The sequence below is a fragment of the Mesitornis unicolor genome, unplaced genomic scaffold (genome assembly GCF_000695765.1).
Source record: "Mesitornis unicolor isolate BGI_N332 unplaced genomic scaffold, ASM69576v1 scaffold9955, whole genome shotgun sequence".
Lineage (NCBI taxonomy): Eukaryota > Metazoa > Chordata > Aves > Mesitornithiformes > Mesitornithidae > Mesitornis > Mesitornis unicolor.
Window position 1 is genome coordinate 33,980 of NW_010184787.1, and position 24,118 is coordinate 58,097.

The 24,118-nt window shown below is 37.8% G+C and overlaps 1 protein-coding gene across 1 annotated transcript; it reads right to left on the reverse strand.

Moving 5' to 3' along the window:
• Window positions 1-987: 987 nt before the first annotated feature.
• Window positions 988-17,858, reverse strand: FAM117B (family with sequence similarity 117, member B). Its single transcript, XM_010184594.1, has 7 exons — window positions 17,715-17,858; window positions 12,453-12,545; window positions 11,820-11,933; window positions 5,991-6,134; window positions 4,698-4,923; window positions 3,731-3,851; window positions 988-1,541 (listed from the first exon to the last, which is right to left on the reverse strand). The coding sequence occupies exons 1-7, from the start codon at window positions 17,733-17,735 to the stop codon at window positions 1,223-1,225; spliced, it is 1,038 nt and encodes a 345-aa protein (XP_010182896.1). The 5' UTR covers window positions 17,736-17,858; the 3' UTR covers window positions 988-1,222.
• Between the last annotated feature and the right edge of the window lie 6,260 nt (window positions 17,859-24,118).

Sequence of the window (24,118 nt, forward strand, 5' to 3'; positions counted from 1 at the left end):
AAGTTGCTAGTCAAAAAGGGAGAATGTATCTGCTACTGTAAACCTCTGTGTAACAGATACCATGCCTGACAAAGCATCATCTTCAATGGACACACAAAACACCACTATGACAAAAGGGAGGAAATCATGCACAGATATAGCAGTATTATGTGGCCAGAGTCTATAATACAGTGATGAATCATGCCAGAGCAAATATGTGCCAAGAGTGATTAATGGTTCAGGCTGACTCCATAAGTAGCCAAGCAAGCCTGTAAGAGGCAAGTGGCATATTTTCTGGAAGAAAGAATATACAGTAAGAGGATAACATGTTTTTTCCCCCATTTCTGCACAAAAATTCCATGGGCAAATGCCCACTATTGGGGCAAGTGCTTTAAAATGCAATTTTCTAGCCAATAAACCGACACTGGTTGGAATTCTGTGAAGGAAGGAGTTTTAAGAATATGACTTACCTGAAGCACAGACTTCCAATATCAAAAAAATGTACATTATATACTAACACTGCTTTTTGGATACTCTTCTGTTTTAAAAGTTTCAAACATATTAACTTGTCTTATTTTGTTTAGGGCTGAGGCTGTTCAGCAAGGTCACATAATTTGAGATTGCTGAAATACTTCAACAATCCTTTGGTCCCAGAAGCTGTAAAACAGCCAAGTAAAAAAGAACCTTCCCTAAAAAAAAAAAAAAGTGGAGGGAGGGGAGGGCTGGGGGATCGTCACTAGGAAAGTGTCTTCTAAACATCATCTGCTACACACCAGAGAAGGCAAATTTTTGTTACAAAATACACAATTTCATACAAAAGACATTTCACAAAACCATCTGATTGCCCCTCTCTCGGCAGATCACAACAGTAAATGGGATCAGCTGGTTGGTCTTGAGATTTTTGTTTTAATGAAAAAAAAAGTCAAAGGACACACAGCATTGCAACAACTGGTCCTTTAAATTGCAAAGAATTATGACAATCTTTGTTTTTCACCAGTGTTTAAAAAAGCAGGAGAGAAACAGAACCAGAGTCTTCATAAGCAGAAAGTGCAACAGATTATCAGCTGCTGCATCCTCCTGAACTTCTCAATGTGCTACCAAACTGTCAAGTATACTAACAGTTCAATTATGACAGTGCCATAAATTGTTAAAACAATACAAATAGTGTGATCAGAAAGGTCCAGTCAACTGGTTCAAATTTTTTCCCAGCAGTTGCCCAGAAAAATGTCAAGACAATCTAAATCTATTCCTCAGCTTCCTCAATACATGGTGATTGCTGGAGTATAGAGGTCTGCGGTAGTACTGTACTTGTTCCTCGTGAGATCCTGTCTTGATCTGTGTTTGTAGACATGGAAGTCATAGAAATGGGCTGCAATAAACTGGGTGTCATGCCAGAGGAGACAGTCAGGCTGTGTGTAGTGCCCTTAAGTGTGAGATCCTGTGTGGGAAGAAGTGGCTTGAGGATGCTGACAAGACAGAAAGCAGAACCGCTTTTAGGAATGAAATTCACTTTGTTCTTGTCAGGGCAGTAGAAGGCTGGAATTTCATGCAATGGCTTTGGCCTAGAAACAAAACACAGACAATAGTTTTAAGATTACATTTAACAATCAAATTCTGTTAACAGCAGGTATATATTGCTGAACACATCACCAGAGACAAGCTGAGGTTTAAACTTGTATTTCAGCTACTCAGTAATGCCTTAATCAAACCCACACCACACAGCAAATGGCAAGATGTTTACACTGCTTGTTCACATATACTGCAAGATAAACAGCATGTTCTTAAGGCAGGCTGTCTCCAAACCCAAGGAAGACAACTAACTTCATGTTGCAGATCACAAACTCTGTCCATGAATTGGCATATCCAATATATAAGAAAGTATTATCATAATTTTCTTCAGAAACTTTCACAATCCAGCAAGTTCTGCCTCACACATACAACAATTCTCGTGAAAGAGCACTGGCATAGCAATGTTCCTAATGTTGCATTTTTTAGAGCTGTTCACTATCATAGCAGGATCCTCTTTTCTAGACTTTTGCCTCCTTTGCATGTTCACCTGAGTGTGGCCTGAATCTCTGTAAAAGCCAAGTCCTTCTTAAAAACTCAATGCAGAGAATAAGATGTAGTATTCCCAAAGTGGCATTCATGGTCAAGTACCTATAACCTGGGAAGTAAGTGTGGAACGCACATTTAGATCCCAACTTGCAGTTTTGCCATCTCAGCATGTAATTCAACCAACTCAGAGGTATGCTTTATAAAAGTGCTGGAAAGAAAATTGTGGAGAGCACACGAATGCTGTGTCTATCTCTAACCCTGCAATGTAAAACTACCAAGCTAGTCTAACTCAACACTAAGATAAAACTATGTGAATCTGTTCCAAAGCTTCTCTTTCCTGCTGCAAAATAACCATCAGAAATTTATATTAATGTTTTCTTGTTGCCAGCATTGTCCTTTAGCCTATAACCTCCTCTTCTCTTCCATGTGTCTGCAAGACAGCCATATGCACTTCTGTATTCATTCTACTAGGCATCCTTGTAAGAGATACTCTACTCTGAAAACTCATTTTGATCATGAAATAAGGTACATTTCCATGTTAGCTGATTCTCCAAGTGTCCAGAAAATTCAGCCCCATTCATAATTTTGTTCCCAAATGAAAATCCTGTAAACTTAAAATAGAAGTGCTAAACAAAGGTTGAGCTTTAAGTAGTTACATTAATGTATTCCACGCACATGTGGAACATAAGTACCAGATGTGAGAAAGACTTTTGCATGAGAGTGCAGAGTCTAAGAACTGCCATAGCCTGTTGCACCCTACACCAGAACAGTCCTACAGCTTATCTAGCAAGGACACCTGAAAAGAAATGTAAATGCAAGTCAAATCACAATAGCATAAGTTGGAGTAAGCGAAGACTGTCTAATTTGTTGGCAACATAGTTGCCAACATTCATTCTAAAATAGAGACTGGTAACTTAAGTTACTGTAACCCTTTCCACATTGCTATGAAGAGGCCATAGAGACCTCTCAAAATCCATTTGCAGAGATTAGAGATGGAAATAACAAAGGCAGCTATATTTTTTTTATTACCACTTATTCTAGATGGCATTGTTGAGACAATATAGGCATAAGATAATTATAACCAAATTACACTCCTTGTGTGATGAAATGAATTAACTATAGGTTAAGATTCTTGCATCCAAGTGACGTAAGAGTATAAAAACTCCGCTGAAAATAATAAAACATAAAATTCCTCGAGTATTTCCAAATGACAAAAGTTGTCTTTTTCAGAATAACCAAAGCATTAAATACTCGGAGTCAATTTTACTCTTCCATCACTAAAAGTTTCACAACTACATAGATGTAGCTGCAAAGAATATGGTCTTCAGAGTCTAGATTACTGGATGTGCCCATCAAGCTGTGTCATATATTAGCTGATGTACCTGCATTACAGCTTGCTTATTACATCTCTCTGTACTTGACGATTTGAGTTCCTCCCCCACTATCTGTCAGTTAAGAGACAGTCCCCTCAAGTTATGCTGGTCTTAAAAAAAAAAGTTTCTTAAGATTTTTATTTTAATACAGAATTCCAGGAATAAAATACATATGTATATACCAGTATATAGTCACACAAAATAACAGACCAGGTTGTTCACATGGTTTTAGCAACTGGACTAATAATTTTGATCTGACACAAAACTAATAAACCAATGGTTAACTCTGCATATTATTTCTTATGTAGTAAAGATCAACTTACAAGCTTTCCTCAAAGACTTTCACCTTTTCACAGCCCTCTGGAGGTTCACGTTTGAACATGTAGCTGTTGTTGGGTTTTGGTGAGGTAGCGTATTTTGGCAAGGGAGAATTATTTCCATTCTCTGTAGGAACAGAGTATCTCATTACTTAAATGTGTCACACTATAAAAAAAAGAATAATAACTATCTTTAAATGTCCCCCAAATTGAAACCCACTTCATTACCAATGTCATAAAATTAAGAAACATTTTCTTTCACCTCTAAGTCTTCATTTGCAAATAAGCTTTCTTATCTTAATCCCTTTCCTCCTTTCTATTTCTCCTTACACCATTTTCAGGCTCCTCTGCAATCTCTGTTCATTTCTGGACACTTTCAGTTTGTAACTGCAAACCTGAATCTATGATCCTGTGCTGTTACCATCTAGCAAAATGAGTGGGCAGAAGCCATATTCCTTAAAAAGCAAAATGGGTTTATGTTGGAACTATAAAATTCTCCTAGCATATCTCAGAAGATTTCTGGTAAAAAAAGAATAATTAAAAAACCCCAAACAGTTAAACTTTGATAGATGCATGTATGAAATGTTGGAAGTTAGTCCATTTTGTCAGGATCATAAAAAATACCTGACACAAGCAACAGGACTAGCCTACTTTGCTGTTCAACCTGTCGCTGTACACTCTGGCTTCTACAGCTTGTGTAAAGTACTTGCAGAATCTATTATTTAAAAACAAAAACTTGTTTGGGAAGCACATTCCTCAGTCATATCTATCCAGTTTCAATCACAGAACACTACATATATGTGCACACTCAGTATTTGGAGCAATTTGGAAAAAACAGATCACTTGCAAAGAAAAAAAAATTCTGCCATTTCTCCATGGATGTGGGAAACAAATCCCCTCTTTTACTATGTGTACATGCACGTAGCAACAGGTTGAAGTTTAGCATTGCTGAACTTTTAAAGTTACACTGTACCTTTATCTCTGGAATCAGCAAGAAGATCATCGGTAGAACATGGACTTTCCTCTCTGCCTTCATTAGAGATGGTAAGAAATGAGGTTGGAGATACTGACTGGGAGCGGCTGCTGTTGTTACTACTCCTGTCTGCTCCACCAGGAGTTTGGGTATCAATGCTGCGAGTACTACTGCTACGCTGAACCAACGGAGGTGGTGCACGGTGCCCATCTGGGATATCTTGAGGCTGTTAAAAATAAAAGGTATCAGATGGCTGCTCTTGACTTGTTAGCAATTTCTTTAAATCCAGTAATGCTGAAGGGTTTTTTGGGTTTCCTAAAACTGTTTGAGGTAGAAAATTTTATTCACTACACAAGATTCCAACAGAAAATAAGTCAGGCTCAGAAAATAAGGTTTTCAAGATTTCACAGAATCACAGAATTGCTGAGGTTGGAAGAGATCTCTTCAGATCAACACCCCTGGTCAAGCAGAGTCAGCTAGAGCAGTCTGTCCAGGAGCATGCCCAGTCAGGCCTTGAATATCCCTACAGACAGTGATTTCACAGCCTCTCTGGGCAATCTGCTCCAGTTTTGAGCATCCTCACACATTAAAAAATAAAACAAAACCACAAAACAAAAACCCCACAACATTTCTTGTGTTCGGATTTAATTTAATTTGTTTTTTAATCTGTGCCCACTGTCTCATTTTCTGTCATCGGGCACTACTGAGAGGAGCGTGGCTCCCTCCCCTTTATTCCTGTACATCATATATTTATACACATCGATAAGATCCCCCTGAGCTTTCTCTTCTCAAGGCTGAACAGTCCCAGCTCTCTCAGCCTCTTCTCATATAAAAACTGTTGCAGTCCCTTAATCATCTTCGTGGCCTGTGTTTCTGATACTTTATTACTAAATTTACCTCTAAAAATACTTGAAAATAAAATTAAAGTTAGAAATGGGCAACTTATATTTTAACTGGGATGGGGACAGTTCAGCATGGGCAGGGAGAAGAAAAAGTTACTTTAAAACTCCCAAAGCAGACCTTCTGTCTTTTTCCGTTTTACAAAGATCTCTTATTTTATTGGAATACTAATTACATCACAGTAATCACGGAGAAAAAAGACTTGGATTCAAACTTTAACACTTTCCTTCTTTTTGCTTTCCAAGAGACTTTTCAACTAACTTTGTTAAAAGAAAGCAAAATTAATTCCAGATAAGCTTAGTTCATAAACCGTGTAAAATAAAGCTTATGACTTAAAAACCTCAAAGAAAACCAAAATAATTATAGAAAGCAATCATAGTGGCAGATACATACAACAAGCTGTTCCTCTTTGTCTCCTGTCTCCTTAATTATTATCTCAATCTCCTGATTCAGTCCTTCTACACTGTTTCGGAATCGTGATCCTGTTGATTTGGTAATAGGTATCACAGGAACAAGAGCACTCTTTGGGATGGGAGCCTGAAGAACCAGAGACAGTGAGAAAGCAATGTAGATTTACTTACAGAATACAGTTACTATTTCTACTCAAAAGCGAACCTTTAAACAGAACACATCTACACTTCGATATCAAGGATTTACAAGAAACCATAGCAATTGTGTTAAAATGGGTGCCTTAAATGAAGACAGACATCCTGAACTTTGCTTCAGATCTAGTTTCTAGCAGGAAAAGCTTTCAACAACCTAATCTCAAAACCTCCCTTGATATGGTCTGCCTCTGGCTCAGTGTTGCTTTAGAAGTGAAAACTTCACAGTAAAAATTTAAGTAATTTTGAAGCCTTAAAAAAATACATTCACATTCCTTCTGAAGTGAGCTGCACCACAGTTTCACTTCCTTCACTGTTCAATTTACCACCTGTAATTTCATTAAAATTGTATTTTAACAGAAGTCTGCTGTCACCTACAGGAACATGGCACATACATGTTTATTCCACAAATTATTTATTCCACAAATGTAAAATTGCACTATGCTAGAAATGAAGACCAATACAGTTACTATATTAAGCCAGAATAAAAGGTTTACAAACAATTTAGGAATGCTTCCACAGAAAGAATAAAATCCCAAACCCAAATGTTAATACATAGTTGCTTCAGGATGAAGATTAACATTTTAAAAAATCCACTGTTTCCAAGTATGCATGAGGACTCCACTCTCAAAAAACACATTACTGAAGTTTTCCAAAGCCCCTTCTGGTATACCACAACTTCCTGAGATTTCCCATACTCTCCATTAGCATCCTCCACCCCATGTCCCCCACACTAAAAAATCATGCTACCACAACATTAGAAGATTCCGACCTAAGCTTCAACACAGACTCCTGGTGATTATGCAGAGCACTACTAGAGATAATGGAATGCTTCCTGCAAACAATTAGTTCAAGTCAAAGAACAGCACAAGACAAAGTCACAGTAGAATTCCTCCGTAAAATTCCTAGACTCTGTGGCCTAGCATACTGCGATTGAGAACATCTCTACTGACTGAAGGATGGTAGCACTCTCACCTTGTCTTCAAAGCAGTTTGCTTGTGGTTTGTTTTTTTTTAATTATTATTATTTTACCTCTAAGTAACAAGACTCTGTATAGACAGACACTGATGCATTGGAAATTTGCATGTGAATTCTCAAAAACATGCAAAATTTGTCTAGCAGAAAACCTACCCTTAAAAAGTTAATGTAAACAAGAGAATTTTAAGTGCAGTCTGAGGTGGCAAAACTTCCAAATTATATTGATTTTACTTTACTGAAACATTAGGATAGCTATAAAAGAAGAAACTTGCACAAGATTATAAAAGCTTCTGTTCAGGAAATGCTTGTGACTGTTTACGTCAACAAAATCTAAACATTCTCGTAACGGTCAAACTTGGAAAGACTTTCAAAAGTCTTGCCTGAAGATGAAAAAGAGAAAACATAAAACACTGGAGAAGAGCACAAAAAGTTCTGAGAAAGCAACCCTGCTATTTCCCTTCCAAACAAGGCCTTGGATCAACAATCCAGTATACTAACACAAGTCAGTACCCAGACATAACACAGGTATATCAGCACAAGTTTAGGCACTAATGAAGCCCATTGCTAAATACATACATTCTTAGAACAAATGGAACTTTTTAATAAGTAGAAAGCACAAAGCAAGTAAGCTTGTCTAAGATTTTGTCAGCCATTAGCAAACATGGGACTTCTCCATCTTTTAAATGCAATTATCTACCACAGAAATTCTTAGAATCACAGTACTATTTGAAGAGCTCAAAGTAGAAAGGCACAAGTTACTCCAATAGTGTTCATTATGGTTCAGTACAGAATGTTTCACTTCCAAGAGAAATAATATTCCATACATGACTGAAGATGACTTGGTAATTTGGAGTGCTGGAAGGTAGAAAAAGGAGGTATCATTACTGGGGTGGAACAACCGGCCTCAAAACAAGAAACTTTATATTAGAAATACTACTCTCACAGATGTCTGCATGGAACTAGGCCCTGACATACAGAAATAGGCTACCAACTGTTGAATATTCATTTGTGTATTTGGGAATGCACAAAATGAAGCAAGGTGCCAAACACTAGATAATAATTACAGTGCTCGGGTAGTAAGACAGGGAATTTTGGTGTGGGACAGTTAAGGGTCCTGAAACTTCACAGTATGGAATAAATTCATGAGATATGAAATATGGGTGATCACTATTTTAAATTGTTCACAGACATTTTAGAAAAATGGTCTCAGCTCTTCCAATTTTTCAACAAGCAACAGAACCTCAAGTAGAATCCAAGGTCTTCTGATGCTTTCAGATATTAACACCAAACCACCTCAAGGCTGACTGCATCATAGCAATTCCACTCTAAAACTGACACGTTCTACCTATGCAAGGTGGTGAGAGTGAAACAAAAAAAACTCAACACTGCGAAGTGCATGCAGTTTTTCTCTGTATTAGTGGTTGCTTAGGATCAATGGATTGGTAAAACACTAAGTGTAAACACTTCCCAGGAAAGCAAAAAGAGGGGGCCTGATGGTTCATAGCGTCAAATAGCAGTACAACTTCAGCCAAGTGCACTAAGGAAAAAAGATTATTTTGAAAGACCTAATCCATTTGTTCTTCCATCTGGCTTCAGCTCTGGCCTCAATTCTAGTTTCTGAATTACATTAACACCGAGAACAAAGGAAGATGCCACTGGTTTGACTCCTGCTTATAGATTTAGTACCATGCAATTAATTCAAAATCCAATGTACACAGAAGCATCCTGAGGTCACCTGAGGAGGCTATGACCTTTCTGCAAACCTCTCTTCCTGTAAAGAGAGGCAGAATGGAATATTTTTGGCATCATGAAAACAAACAAACAACATTCAATTGCTCTGGTCTCTGTAAAGGCACTACCCAAGGCAAATTCCTAACACATTTTCTCAGCCTGGCCAAGAATCCTCAAGCTCAGAACCTCTCGAACCAACAACTGCAAGTTTCCTTCAAGTTGGGAATGTATTCTAATCACTGACTGCAAGTGTTTCCACACTACCCTTCCCACAAATCCTGAAGTGGCTGAGCTGCTGCCAGAAGTTCTAGTTTAGCAGTTCCCTAGAAAGGAATGAGAAAGGAAAGGAACTTTGCCCTTGATGCCTACAGTTCCAGATTTTCACTCCAACTTAGAAAGCAGATGCAAAGTGCCATTAATCTAATACTCTTTTTGAGGCCTTCTGTAACTTCCCCTCTTCCAAACAGCCCAACACAGCTGGCACAAAATTTACCAAGAAAAACAATGGTCTGTTTTGTAACACAATACTGGAAAAGCTGCTTTGCCTCAGTTTATATGTTATAGTCTGTTTCACAAGCCCAAAACCTAATGGTCTGTTGTGCAATATTTTATTCACAGTCTAAAATTTGGCAGAATACAAAAGACATAATGAAATTTTGCTTCTTGTATTAAGCATAATAATTATGATGCAAAAAAACTGATATATATAATGGGGGGGCTTATTTTTCAGAGCAGTAGCATCACTGTTCATTTTCAAAATTAAAACTTACTAAGATTATCTATGTTAAAGTGACAATAACTTAGCATTCAGAACCCTACAAGTTTGTAGAATACCAAGCCAAACCTGTTAGACTGTAGGTAATTCTCCAGCATACTGAAGGGCCTACACCAAAAGTTACTCAGTACACTTTTTTTGGCTGAAATGCCTCAACTGCCCACAAGTACAGAACAAATCTTCAAACGAGTTCTACAAATATGGTTGAAATACCCACATCAAGTATTTTGACCTGCCTTTTTAATTATTATTTTTTTTTAATAAATGTATCTCACCAATCTTCATGAACTTTCTCAAAAACCACTAGAAAGCAATTTGCTCATTTGCCTTCTTTCATAATTTTGGACTGTTCTGACTTGAGCTACAGTAGTCACTAACATCAGCAGCATGCAACACTGCACCCATCCCTCATTAAAACAGCTAAAAATGTAGGAACTTGTACTAGACAGCCTGTTTGTTTCAAGATTTAAAAAGTTTGAAGAAGCAATTCCTAAATTGTTATGTCAAAAAAATGTAATCCTAAAAAAAATATATCCTAAATACAATACTTCTAGTAGCCCAGAATTCAAACTAATAACAAACTGAATTCAAGAGGCACATATGTCCTGCAAAACTCATGACGCCTTACTGAATAAGCTACAGCAGTGATAAGTGAGGGTCTGAGATGCTACTGATTTTTATGCAAAGTATGAGGAAGAACAACCATGCAGGAGAAATTCAAAACACTGTTCTACTTCCTTATTTCCAGTCTTGGAGTAAAACAGATTCACTTAGATCCCTGACTTCTGTCGATGAAAGAACCTGGCTGCTCAGGATTGTATGTATGGTTCTCCCTTCTATTTTTTATTCCATCTTTTATCAGAATGGGTGAGTACCTGCAGAGTAGGGCATGTGTAGATGTCACAACAGCTTTCCTCTCTGGCCTACATTATTTTCCAGAAGGATGAAATGACAGAAAGGAAACTGTTTTCATTAACTAGTATCAAAGTATGGTACTTATCAGAACAATGTTAACTGCCTTTCAGGAGTAACTGGGAATATGATTAGATTTGCAGAGAAGCTTCACAGTCAAAGTACTTCCTCAGTTCACAACACTGACAGTTACACAGTTTCATTCAACTACATTGACTTGCAAGGCAATTGCAGGGATTGACTGCAATGGGATTGATTGATTGATTGCAGGGATTGATTGCAATGAGGGATTCATTCTTTTCGTAACTTTTAAAAAAGAAGTGTGTATATCATAAATATACATTCACAAGATATTAGTAGGGCAAAAAAAAGTTTTCTTCTGAAAAAATGACCAAACTTTCCTATTAGTCTTCTCAAGTTACTCAAGCAAAACAGACTTGAAAAAGGTCTGTGTGTCTGAAGTCTGTCATTTTTTTCCCACCTGCTATAAACTGAGCTAAAAATAACACCCCTGTGAACCTGACCTCATTAAGTCTCGAGATTAAATTTAAACTGCACACAGAACATGTGGTGGCCTAACCATCACAATTTTTGCAGTGATTACTACTTAAAAGTCTTGCGGCATGACAAATGACAGAAAAAGAAGATCTTACAAAGGCTGAATGAAACTATCAAGAGTACAGACACTTTCAATAAAGTGCATAAAACTCCCATTGAACAGTCTTTTGTCAGATAAGATCTCTAGGGTGGTTCATCGTAGGATTAGACAAGTACAACTGTCAAGACAAAACATGATCAGCAAAAACAACAATTTTATTTGAATGTATCATTTTACCACCAGTTTGCTTCATGCCATATTCTACATGCAAATTCATAATTGTTATAGCAATGCGCAATGAAAGAAATAATCTCTGGTTTTAGATTAAATTTATCTGTCATCCTGTTGTAGAGTCTGCAGAACACACTTTGAGTCTTGCTTTAAGAAAGGATCTAATTATCTGAAATTCTTGAAAGTAGGAGTTTAAAGTCAACCCAGCCAAGTAACAAAAAGATCCGAGACACCATACATTTGAGGAAGTCAAAGAAAACAGATCTGTTTTATAGATTTCACCTACAGTTAGTAGCATGTGGTATTTCTAAGTTCTCTTTAAGAGAAATCACAACCTTGAAAGGAGTTAAAAATGGTATTAGCTACTCGATATGTACTAAAGTGCACAGCCTTACCTGACTGTGGTTAATGGCTGCATGGTTACCATGAAATGGAGAGTGTCTCTCTTTATCACGATGATGCCTACTGCTGTGTTTGCTTCTCTGCAACTGTTGACGTAATTTTGCAATCTAATGAAGGAAAAATTCACATTAGATTTCACCAGATATATTCAGGTACACACATAGTTTCATCAATTTATTCCATCATTTAGTTGAAATCCTTTATTACCACAACATTCATAATTATTGCCAGCACTAAATTAGATTCAAGTTCTTTCAAACCAACATGTTAGCTACCAGTTCCGCTGAAGCCCAAAAGATACTTCTGCAGGTTTCATGAAAGAACTTGAAGTACATAAAGTACGAAAGCAGTTTGAAAGCAGTTTGGTCACTGCTGTACTTCCTCCTTTGATGAAGAGTTTCACCTGCATTTGACACTTTCTTTCCCACACATTCAAATTAAAAATTTTAATAGTCCTACATTGTTATATTAAATCAATACCAAATGAACAACTATTTCTTGTTTTTTTTACCAAGCCCATGATCATTCTGTATAGTAAAACAAAGCAGTACAATATTAATGCCTTCCTAAAAACTCATGGTTAACAGTGCATGCCAGTAAAAAAATTAACCTAAATAATTTCTGACCTCCTTAAGTTGATCATTGCTGCCCCACGATGCTGAACGTTTGTGTGAGCTTCTCTTCTTTTCTAAATATTCTTCAGCCCAGGCACTTTCTGTCTGCAGGATTAATAAAAAAAACCCAAAATTTAATTCCTGCTTTCTGGCAAAATATTGTGATACAAATTAAAAGAGAGAACAGTGTTAAGACTTGCTAGATTCAGAACTGCAACCCAACCTTTCACACCTACTCTGATATAGGAATGTGCTAGCTTCCCTTCCAAATTTTTGAGCATAAGGCAATATTAACAGCCAGATGCACCACAAGCTGCTACAGAGCTCTGAAGAACAAGTACGACAGTGCTGACTCTGGGGGAGATGGTATATTTTATTTCCTAGACAGATGCTGACCTTGTTATTTATGACGCATTAGCGAGGGCAGCTTGGTGTAAACGCTGTGAAAGCCTGCACCAGTACAGTTTCAAAATCATGTTCTTGCTTAGAAGAATGAGAAACGGGAAGGCAAGGCATAAGCACCACTAGAGCTATTGCAAAGTAGCAAATTAATTTATTAATGCCTCAAAGGGCTTCAGGTTCATAGTTGTCTCAGGCCAAGCAGAAAGCAATACAGGTAATACAAAACTAGTTTCACTAAACCAACAAAGCCACTAATCTTTAATAAACAAACTTGCAAACATACTGCAGTGAAAAAGTTCTGAGAAATTCAAAGTATCATTAAGGCAAATTGTGTTTATTTCAGATAACAAAAAAATGCACAGGCAAGCCTGTGATAATACTGTATGCTTTATGGACAGTTTGTATTCCCACCTAACCACACCCAGAATGGCCTTCAGAAGTAGTGAACTGTAAAGGCTCTAAGAATCTACAAGAAGGGCTGGAAGGAGGATCTGGGGAACTACAGGCCTGTCAGCCTGACCTCGGCACCAGGGAATATTGTGGGGCAGTTCATCTTGAGTGTGCTCACATAGCACATGCAGGACAACTAGGGGATCAGGCCCAGCCAGCATGGGTTCATGAAAGGCAGGTCCTGCTTGACCAACCTGATCTTCTATGACCAGGTAACCCACCTAGTGCATGAGGGAAAGGCGGTAGATGTTGTCTACCTGGACTTCAGTAAAGCCTTTGACACTGTCTCCCACAGCATTCTCCTAGAAAAGCTGGGGGCTCATGGCTTAAACAGGTGTACTCTTCGCTGGGTAAAAAATTCGCTGGACAGCCAAACACAGAGTTGTGGTGAACGGAGTTAAATCCAGTTTAGTGGCCAGTCACAAGTGGTGTTCCCCAGGGCTCAGTTTTGGAGCCAGTTTTGTTTAACATCTTTATCAATTGTCTGAATGAGGGGATTGAGCGTTTCCTCGGGAAGTCTGCAGATGACACCAAATTGGGTGGGAGTGTTGATCTGCTCAAGGATAGGAAGGCTCTGCAGAGGGACCTGGACAGGCTGGATCGATGGCCTGAGGTCAACTGCATGACATTCAACAAAGCCAAGTGCCAGATCCTGCACTTGGGTCACAAGAACCCCACGCAGCACTACAGACTTGGGGAAGAGTGGCTGGAAAGCTGCCCAGGAGAAAGGGACCTGGGGGTGTTGTTCAGCAGCCAGCTGAACATGAGCCAGCAGTGTGCACAGGTGGTCAAGGTGGCCAACAGCATCCTGGCCTGTATCAGAAATTGTGTGGCCAGCAGGAGTAGGGAAGTGATCATGCCCCTGTACTCAACACTGGTAAGGCTGCACCTCAAATACTGCGTTCAGTTTTGGGCCTCTCACTACAAGAAGGACATTGAGGCACTGGAGAACATCCAGAGAAGGGCAATGAAGCTGGTGAAGGGTCTGGAGAACAAGTCTTACGAGGAGCAGCTGAGGGAACTGGGGTTGTTTATTCTGGAGAAGAGGAGGCTGAGGGGAGACCTTATGGCTCTTTACAACTATCTGAAAGGAGGTTGTAGTGAGGCAGGGGTTGGTCTCTTCTGTGAAGTAAATAGCAATAGTATGAGAGGAAATGGCCTCAAGTTGCACCAGGGGATGTTTAGATTTGATATTAGGAAAAATTTCCCTACTGAAAGAGTGATCAAGCATTGGAACAGGCTGCCCAGGGAAGTGGGCATGTTGCCAACCCTGGAGGTGTTTAAAAAAAAAAAAGTAATGTGGCACTTCAGGTCATGGTTTAGTGGTGTTGGGATGATGGTTGGACTTGATGATCTCAGAGGTCTTTTCCAACCTTAATGATGATGTGATTTTTAAGAAGACAGATAACGACTGTCAGAAATCTCTCTACAGTTACAAGAAATACACCCAATGAAGAAAGGGGAAGGATTTCTCGAAGCAGCTTACACACTGAAAGAGACAGGGAATTCCTTTAGATTCACTGTCACCACAGTACAGTTCTTAGCACACAGTGGTGATCTAACTCATCCTTAGGTGGCATTGAGATCTCACTTTCTCCTACAGACAGGAACTTTGATAACTTCAAAGCCATCACATCTACAGTGTACAACAGCTGTTCTTACATTTGAGACTAACAGCTTGCAAGCCACAAGCTGACCTTACTTATCCCATCTGTACTCATAATACAGAAACTCACAAGGTCATCGATGATGTGGTATTAATTCCCATTTTGCAGGAAAAATGGACCTGTAACTCCAAACATATAGGTTGCAACTCCCATGAGTTTCAGTTACAGACAAAAGTTTCATATACATGAAACCTCCACTATAAGCAGTTTTTAGTCTTCATCATTTCAAATCAAAAACTAACCAGGACAAATCTGAATAATAAAGTTAGCAGGGTTGCTTTGAAATTCCTATTTCATAGGTTTTATAGACAGGTTTCATCAAATCGCTCAAAGCAGGAGTCCGATACACAAACAGCCTCTGCATGACCTGGGATCTCTTACACAGCTCTCAGCTATGACCTACAGGCATCTCTACAAAGGCCTGCAAGCCAAAGTGTGTCACTAATCGCTGTCTCTCCCCAGTCTGTCTCCTGAATTACTCTACTCGGTATGCCATAAACCTGTAGAATGAAGATCCCCTGCTTAATCAAGTTGAAAATCTTTTGTATCTTAATAGATTCAATCCCTATTCCCTAAACTCTTGAAATCAGAAGACATTCGTTTTACACCAGACTTCGTGAAATCTGAAATTACACACCGGAGCAAGGATATCTCATAAGTGAAACTTCACCCAAGCACCACATCTTCAGAAACACTAAACAACAGAAATGGAGAGGCTCTACTACCTTGGGAAACTATCATAAATCACATTTTAAACTTGACCATAGCTCATTAAATGGCTGCTCTCAAGCACACCAGAAAGATCAAAAGCAACAATGTCTCATCAGTGTCGTATCAACACGAGCTCTGGACATACAGCTGTACGTCTGCATCCCAAGATTTTCTACTGGTTTGATAAATTTCAATTAGGAAGTGCAAACAGATAATTCTGTTTCTCTTAGTAGTACAGTAACATCAACCAGCACTAAATATACTCATTCTGCATAAATACCAAATGCCCTTTACAGCCTTGCCATTAATCTTTGCAAATATGTTTCTCCTTATATATGAAAGCCCCACTACTGTAGCAGCTAGATATGTCAGAATTAGAAGAAAAAGACAGAAGAAAAATGTAAGCCAAAAAGGATGATATCTAATCTAGCTGGAAAATACACAGATTATAAAAGCCCAACCGTGACTCCGAATAAACCAAAACTAAGCTGAAAAATATCAAGTGAATATAGCAAATACTTTGGCAGCAGTATAGAAATACAATTATTTTGAAAAGAATTATTAACCTAAGAAATCAAATACAAAAATAAATAGCTAAGGGACACAAATTGGTTTAGTTCTTCCCTTTAATAGCTAACCATGAACAGCAATTCCTTGTATATCATACACCTTCTTTCATTCTCCTCCTCCTCTTACTATGATTTGCTTACCTTTTTCACCCCAGCTTCTAACCATTACTCTGATTCTTATCCTACACAGAAAACTTGTTCCTCAGCTCTCTTTTCTTCATCAGTTTCTATTTCCACCTTATCTACATGGGCATATTCCCTTACAAAACACCTTACTTTTCTACTGACCTGCTCTTTGAATTGTGGTGCTTTCCGCAAAACGTTGTGAATCTTGACAAGACCATACAGTAACAGTCAGAGCTGCAGAAGTTATCTGCTCAACATCCTGCACATTTGACTAGACTGTCCAATGAAACTAACGTGGCTATATTTTTGTGATTGTTACCAAATCCAAGGCAGGCTCAAACTCAAGTATGTCCCACACGCTGTCAGTTTCTCTTCCATCTGCATTTTGCTTACATTCTTTGGAATTGACAACCTGTTGTTGCAATCATGCTCTAGGAACAGGGATTTAAAATCTGGTATGTTTGGCTCTTTCACTCTACAGCTTAAAGAGATATCCACTGCCAGACTGCACACACAGAAGAAGAAATGAAACACTGGGATATTTTATGGAAAAATCCATCTTGAATCACTTCTGCATACAGTAGGATACCATGTAACAACAGCTCCCTTTAAGGAGAATGATAAAACAAGGGTCATGATAAGTGTTTAACTCCTGTAATGCCAGTTTCACTCATTTATTTGTTGGTTCTGTCTTTCCAGGTGGCAAAGGACTGAACCATTAAAAGCTTGTGAAATGTTGTCAAGTTGTGAAGCTTACTGGTAAATCATGTCCTTTTTTAATGCTTCCAGTTGAGCTAAATTTGAGTATCATTCACCATTCAATGAGGCAGCTCTTCAACGTACACAATTCTATACTTGGTACATAGATCCCAGGTGAACATTAAAGGCCTTTTACAATCAAAGGATGAACAGCCTAACATAGAAAAGGCTACAATAACTTTTATCCTGCACTAGACAAACTTTTAAAATTCAGTTTTAAGACAGACATACGTATAAGTAGTCACCAAGTTCTCTTGTACAAATTTACAGTAAATAGTACTTAACACTAGTGCAATCTAGTGCATTGCACACTGTAAGAACAATGAGAAAACAGATGTACAATACACTGGTGTTTTTTCTGAGGCAAGAAGAAAGTAGAACTCTTAACAGGTATTACAGTTGCAGCCTCTTCTTAGAGAGGAATGCAAATAATTCACAGATGTAAATACAAAGATAGGATTCCTGCAATTTGAAAGTGAATAGGAATTTACAAACAAGAAAGCTGAAGTCTATGTTTTCAAGGGAAAAGCTTCTTACATTTAAATGCTGTCTTCACATTTAAATACTCTGAAGACAAAAACCTGTCCTACCTGTGTGGCTTTGTCTCTCATACATGGAGCAGCTTGTCCATGATTATCACGAGGCCACTGTCCAGCAAGGTATGGAGCAGCAAGCGTATCCAATGAGGAAGTCCGGTGAATAATGCTGGAAGGGCTTGACGAAGGTGGTCTTGATTTGTCAGCTAGAAGAAGAACACTTGATTAGAGAGAAAGACAGAGAGCTTAATTATTTTAATTAACTAAAAGAAATCATATCAAATTAGGACTACTATGTTATTAAGTATACAACAAGGTATTTTTAATATAGGAATTAAGTTTGCTTTTCCAGGCTCTATTCAGTTTTAATAAGCAATGAAATGTGTTTTTATGGTTTCCTTAAAAACATTCTGATGTCACACATGTTGCATTGGTACTCACACACCACCATTTATTCCTTTAAAGGTGTAACAGTCATTTGATTTTTAAATTATGAAGGCTTGGAAGAAATAAAAATAGCTAAGTTTCCTCATACATAGAGGCTAACAAAAAAAATCTTTGCAGAACTTTTTCAAATTATTGCCGAGTTTATAGTTCATCCCACTAGCCCCTTACTCTTCACCTACTTTATTTCAAGGGACACTATAAACTGACATGTTTTATTAACCACCCAGCATACAATATACGGCAGATTCATACCGAGTTATGTCTAACCCCTAGATCCAGAAGTCAACTTTGATAATGTAATGATTTACATTTTACAAGATAATCAAGACATATCCTCCCTTTACATGCTACCTGGTAACTACATTCATATTTGCCTGACACAACACCTCCTGCAACACCTCGTTTTTAGTGTTTACACTGATAGAGCTTTTCAGAACAATTTAAGTAACAGGAATCCTTACTGAAAAGGGCTAAATATAACAAGCACAAGAAGTAACATGAAAATGAAGAATATGGTTAAAAACAAAAATTTGCATCTATCCCATATCTGTCAATGATACCTTCAAGTAAAGTGGTAGTAAAAGAATAAGGTGCAAGCTAATATGTGTAAACACTGTGAAGAAAGGTTCCTCAATACAGTAATTGAGGTTTGTTAAATTAAAGATACCAACAACAAGCAGGAAAGACACAGGGTTTAGATAGACATATATGCTCACACATTATTTGTTACTAGCTATTCTAGATGTAAAATGCTAATCCAGAGATCACAATGACCTAAGCTTACTAACAATTCAGCTACTCCCCACAGAATTACACCTGAAAGAATAATGTATTAATCTTACCTATTAATGAATACAAAGGCCTAAACTACATGGCTAGAACACAGCAAGCAAGATACAGAGATCAGATGGAAGGTTTTCAAGGGCACTTAAAAATCTCAGTCCTATGTCCTTCCTGACTGTGCCTTAGGATTAATTCTGCACTAAAAGTATAAATAACATAGCAATTTACATTGTACATAAACTCATCTACGGGCAAAAGAAGCTGTGCCTGATTAGTGTTTGACTGCTAGTCAGAAAATAAAACACTGCCGTCAGAAGTCCAGAATTCAATTTCTAAGCCATTTCAATCTAATAAATATATATGAATATTAATAAAAACCTGTCAGGTATAAATTCCAGCGGTGTGGACAACATATTAGTCTCATAGGGAACCAGTCTTTCAAATGTAAGTCTGGTGACATTCTATACTAAATATACTCATGCAAATTTTGCATTAGAAACATACACATTAAAAGTGTGGAAATTATTTCAATTCAAGTACAAGGAAACATTTTTTTAGGACTATAATCAACCACATAAACATAAATCAGTCCAGAAACCTCATCTGGTTTATTATTTCTACTAGTACCACAAATTATAAAAATCTTACTACTGAGCTCACAGCAGATCTGCTTTCAGGGAGCACAGCAAAGCTCAATTTTGGAGTTACCATGCACTCAAGACCGCTGTATCAAAGAAATTCTTTGACTACTACTACCACCATACAGCACACTGAAGAGTCTGTTTGTATCAGAAGATTTCAAAACAATTCCTTCTGTGCTAATGCCACATGTCATTCCTTAAATATTACACTTGCTAACAGAGTATATCAAACATGTTATTTGTCTCAGAAATAGCTGCCACACTTTCCCTATTTATTTTTCTTCAAAATTATGATTCTTCCTTTTCAAGAAGCTTCTCACTTTTTACCAAGAGGAAAGAGAAAGGATGTGAAAAAAATTAATTAAAAATCAGGAAGTGTATGTAGTCAGTCACATCGTCTGCAAAGCCACCGCAGCAGACAGCTTCAAAACTAAAGCAGCAGCAACTGCTACCCTCTCCCATCCTCCACAATTTAAAAAAAAAAAAAAGTGGAAAGAATATTTTGCTGGGTAAACAGCAAGAATGAGAACTGAAGAGCCTGTTTACTATTGAAATTCAAGGGAAGCTGCTCATTTCAAGGCACAAAGCCTGTGAGTACTCTCTTTTCCTCTGATTTAAGAATTCCTTCAAGGTATTCTGCTTTCCAATTACATTTATTTAGATGATGCAAGGGTGTCTGGATACATTTTTACTTACTTTTTTACCTTCACAACGTGTTTTAATACAAATTGGCAAAGTCTACTACACAACCCCCCTTGCTGTTTCAAAACATTTCAATGGGAACATCTACAATGTTTTCATTGCACTCTCCTCTACAATACTCGAAGCAAGGGTCCAGCTGCTATTTTTCCTTGATGTGACCTACATAACAAGAGATCTGCCTCCATAGAGATAACAGTTACAACAGCTGTGGCTGATGAAAAACAATGCAGCTGTTTCATCAAATAGACACTTCTTAAATATTAGATTGTTTTAATTGGCCTGATTATCTCTTTAGATGAATATTTGTGATAAATATCAACCCTCCTTAACCATCCACCACTACTCGAAATCTATTTAGAAAAGGAACCAAAAAAGTCTCTAATCTGGCTTCAAACAAGGCAAAATAATAGAACAAAACACAAACAGAACACGCACAATACAAATCAACAAAGTCCATCACACAGGAAAATAACAAGCAAGTTACCAAGTCTTCCCAAGTCCCTGCAGCACAACTGATCGACTGAAATTGCTACAGATAAACTGGTATCACACACACCTATTGCAGTTGTGAAGTCAGAGACCTCCAAAGGCAATGTCAGCTAAGGTACCCTCACAACAAGACTGAAGATTGAACAAGTATAGATGTTTAACAATAACTAACTGAAAGGTAGGAAACAAAGCCCTACAACTACAGTTACAACTGAAAAAGGAAATTACAGTGTGAGAACACATACCTTTGAATTGGATACCTCATAAGAGGAAAACTGCTATATATCAAAGAAAGGAAGGAAAAAATAGGGAAGGTTTTACACATAAGAAAGTTCTGTGATAAAACAGTCTGAAAATTCATCTTTCAATTTCCATGAAAAATTCAGAACTGTTGTTAGAACAGTTAGATCTTTCTATGTATTTGAAATTAAAGTTTTGAGAAAGGAAAATAGAAACTCCAAAGAAACACCTTCTAATAGACACCATGAGAAAACAAAACAGAGCTAGCAAGCAGCAGAAAGAGACCCCTGGAAAAGCATAGAACAGCATAAACCTCACAGAGTGCCCCGAGAGAGTCTTAACTGAAGCTTTTTATACAGGTAGGATATAAAAAAAAGTGAGAAACAGCAAGACTCTCTCTATTTCACAGAGAGCTTCACATCTGAACTCTTCAAGAATTTCCATTATACCATTATAACAATAGTCATCATTTCATTTCACACATGTAGACATTAATATTACTCTTCCATATATTATTCTGAACAACTAAAGGTCAATGTAGTTCCAGATAAAACCCTTTTTTCTCCTTTATTTTAAGAAAGAGTTTAAATGTCCAACACAGTCAAATGTAATATATCAGAAAGTTCAGCATCCAGTAGAGAAATCTCTCATAATCTCAAGGTACCTGAAAGAGTGAGTAAACAACTGCTATGGCTCTGGTCTTGACCTTCTTGTTTACACAGCCTGGTGCATCATAACATTTTTGGAGTTGAACAGTTGAACTCTTCTGAGATGATATGTTTTATATAAGAACACAAATAATACGATCACATTTGATCTTTACTCAGGAGATAAACCTAGGCAAAAATAACAATAAAGGTAGAGCATACACATTTCTCTATCCCATTTTGCAACAGTCTATTAGTAGGTCAAAACAACTTCCTCTAACTGGGGTGGTTTGCAGATGGGTAAAGAGGCACACGTGAAAACTGATCCAAAACTGGAGACTGCACAACAGACCAAAACACAAACAAACAAAAAATCCCACCAAAAAAAAAACCTCAAACCAAAAGAAACTATGAAGTCACATTTGTAAATTCACAAGTTGGGGTTCTCAAGTGTTAAACAGGTTGATGAAAACTACGTTCAAAACTATTCAACTTCTTCCCAGAAAAGAAAATCTGAAAAACAAAGTTGAGTCTAAAATACACAACGCACAGAACCAGTATTGACGCTCACAACAGGCTATCATTTGTCTAACCTAAAGGTTTATTTTAATCTAAAAAAATCATGGCTGCAGCTGTAGGAATGAACAAAAGTCATCATCAACTGAAAACAAGAAGCACGAAGTTATTCTGCAGTAGATTCTGACCGATACCCTGAAGTGGCCTGCATGGCTTCACAACTCATTAGCAAAAACAAAGTTCCACTTCCATGTTCTCAGCTACCACTAAGTTTTCTCATCTAGGTGAAGAAAAAATTGAAGTTAACTCAGTCTCTATCAGGCATTGGACTACACAGTACAAATGTACTGTTCAGCAATACTGAACAGATTTAATTTGCCTTTTAGGTGAATACAAATACTGTTCAGAAATTTAAACACATGGAAGCAATTAAATGGACACTACTCCTCTGCTTTCACACATCCTGTAAAAAGCTAGTGGAGTTCTCTCAACACATTATTCAAACGACTTGTTTCTTTCTATATATTAATTATTAGATCCAATACAGGAATTATCATGGTTTCAACCTGCTTCTACGCAATGATCTGAAGACAGTGCAACTACTCCACCCTAAGTGGTCTGACGCATGCCTTTACAAACAGCTTTTGAACCTGGATCTCAAGGCTAGCCATCCTGTTCCCCATTCTCCAGGCCAGGAGATTGCATCTTGGGCAAAAGTTTCTATAAAGTTCACAGGAAGAAGATGGGATTTTGTGACGTGTATGAAGTCTTTCAGATTACTGATTAACAAGAATCTCAGATGAAGAATACATATATTGCTCAATCCAAAGCCTGAGAATTCAACCTTAAAAAAACCCACATTATTCTTATCTGAAAAGCTGAAAATCTAATTCAGAACCTAAACGCTTTTGTGGCACTGCTGTCTTACACTGCAGACAAGCAGGCACATGGTAATCTTGAAGAGGTATGTCTGAGTAATAATAACTTAAAAAATTAAGTCACACAGACATTATCTTAAGTACTGTATCAACTGGTTTTAACTGTCTGATTTGGCAGCATCATTTCTCAAGAACCAGGATAGAAAAAAAACACCCCAATATATATGGCAGTCTGATTATAACCATTATTTTAGAAAGGGGAGAAACAGAAGTGTTATATAGAATAGTGTTGGTCCTAGATTTCTGCATGTACACTTCTGCATACTGGCCAAATTTATTGCGTAGATTATCACATACCACTTCATGAAAAAGAGTGGCTGTAAGCTTCAGTATTCTCAGAACTCACAGATTTTTCCAGATTTGAGGACATGAACACAAAGCCTCACTCATGCATTTTTGTGTAAACTTTTATCCCAAGAAGAACAAGAACTTACATATCTTGTAAGACTCTATTATCCTCAACCAGATGCAACATTTTGCTTAAATTTCAGCATACCCAGTATGTTTTAGTTATTCAAAACCTTAAAAAGCAGCTTGCTACAAAATGCATGCCATTCCCACACTATTTTCTATCTCCGCTGTAGCACAAGCTTGTCATCACTCTCAAGTTCACACATCCTTCTGCAGGGTTCATGTTGAAAGTAACTACCAAGAGAGATATTGAATACTTTTTTCCTACATCTATCTGCGATGTGTACAGTGCTACTTTTCTAATCACACGCTTATGGACGCTGCTTTGGTTAGAAACACATACCATCTGGGCACGAGATGCAGAGAAAGGGGAGAAGATGCTACGGCTTCACAAACAGCCCCCTGTACCGAATTCACCTCAAGCTCGTACCGAACTACCTTAAGTATATTTGCTGCACCACTGACTCAGCTGGAAACCTTTGGCAGTAGCACAAGTGCTACAGGAGCGGCGACAATTCCCCACATGGCATGCTTGGCTTTCACCGTCCCTCTTTTAAAAGCCAGGAAGCAACCGAGCAGCAACAAAAGCAACAAGCCCTTCAACACACAGACGCTCCACAAGTGCTGCCGCCAGCCAGCGCAGG

What these genes read in the sequence shown, in the direction of transcription:
- FAM117B (XM_010184594.1), bottom strand. Translation starts at nt 17,735, where the DNA reads ATGAGAGACAAAGCCACACAG. An exon ending in GCAATGATCAACTTAAGGAG is followed by an intron (nt 11,934 to 12,452) that starts GTCAGAAATTAT and finishes TTCCTTCATTAG; the next exon opens with ATTGCAAAATTACGTCAACA. An exon ending in ACAAAGAGGAACAGCTTGTT is followed by an intron (nt 4,924 to 5,990) that starts GTATGTATCTGC and finishes TATTTTTAACAG; the next exon opens with CCTCAAGATATCCCAGATGG.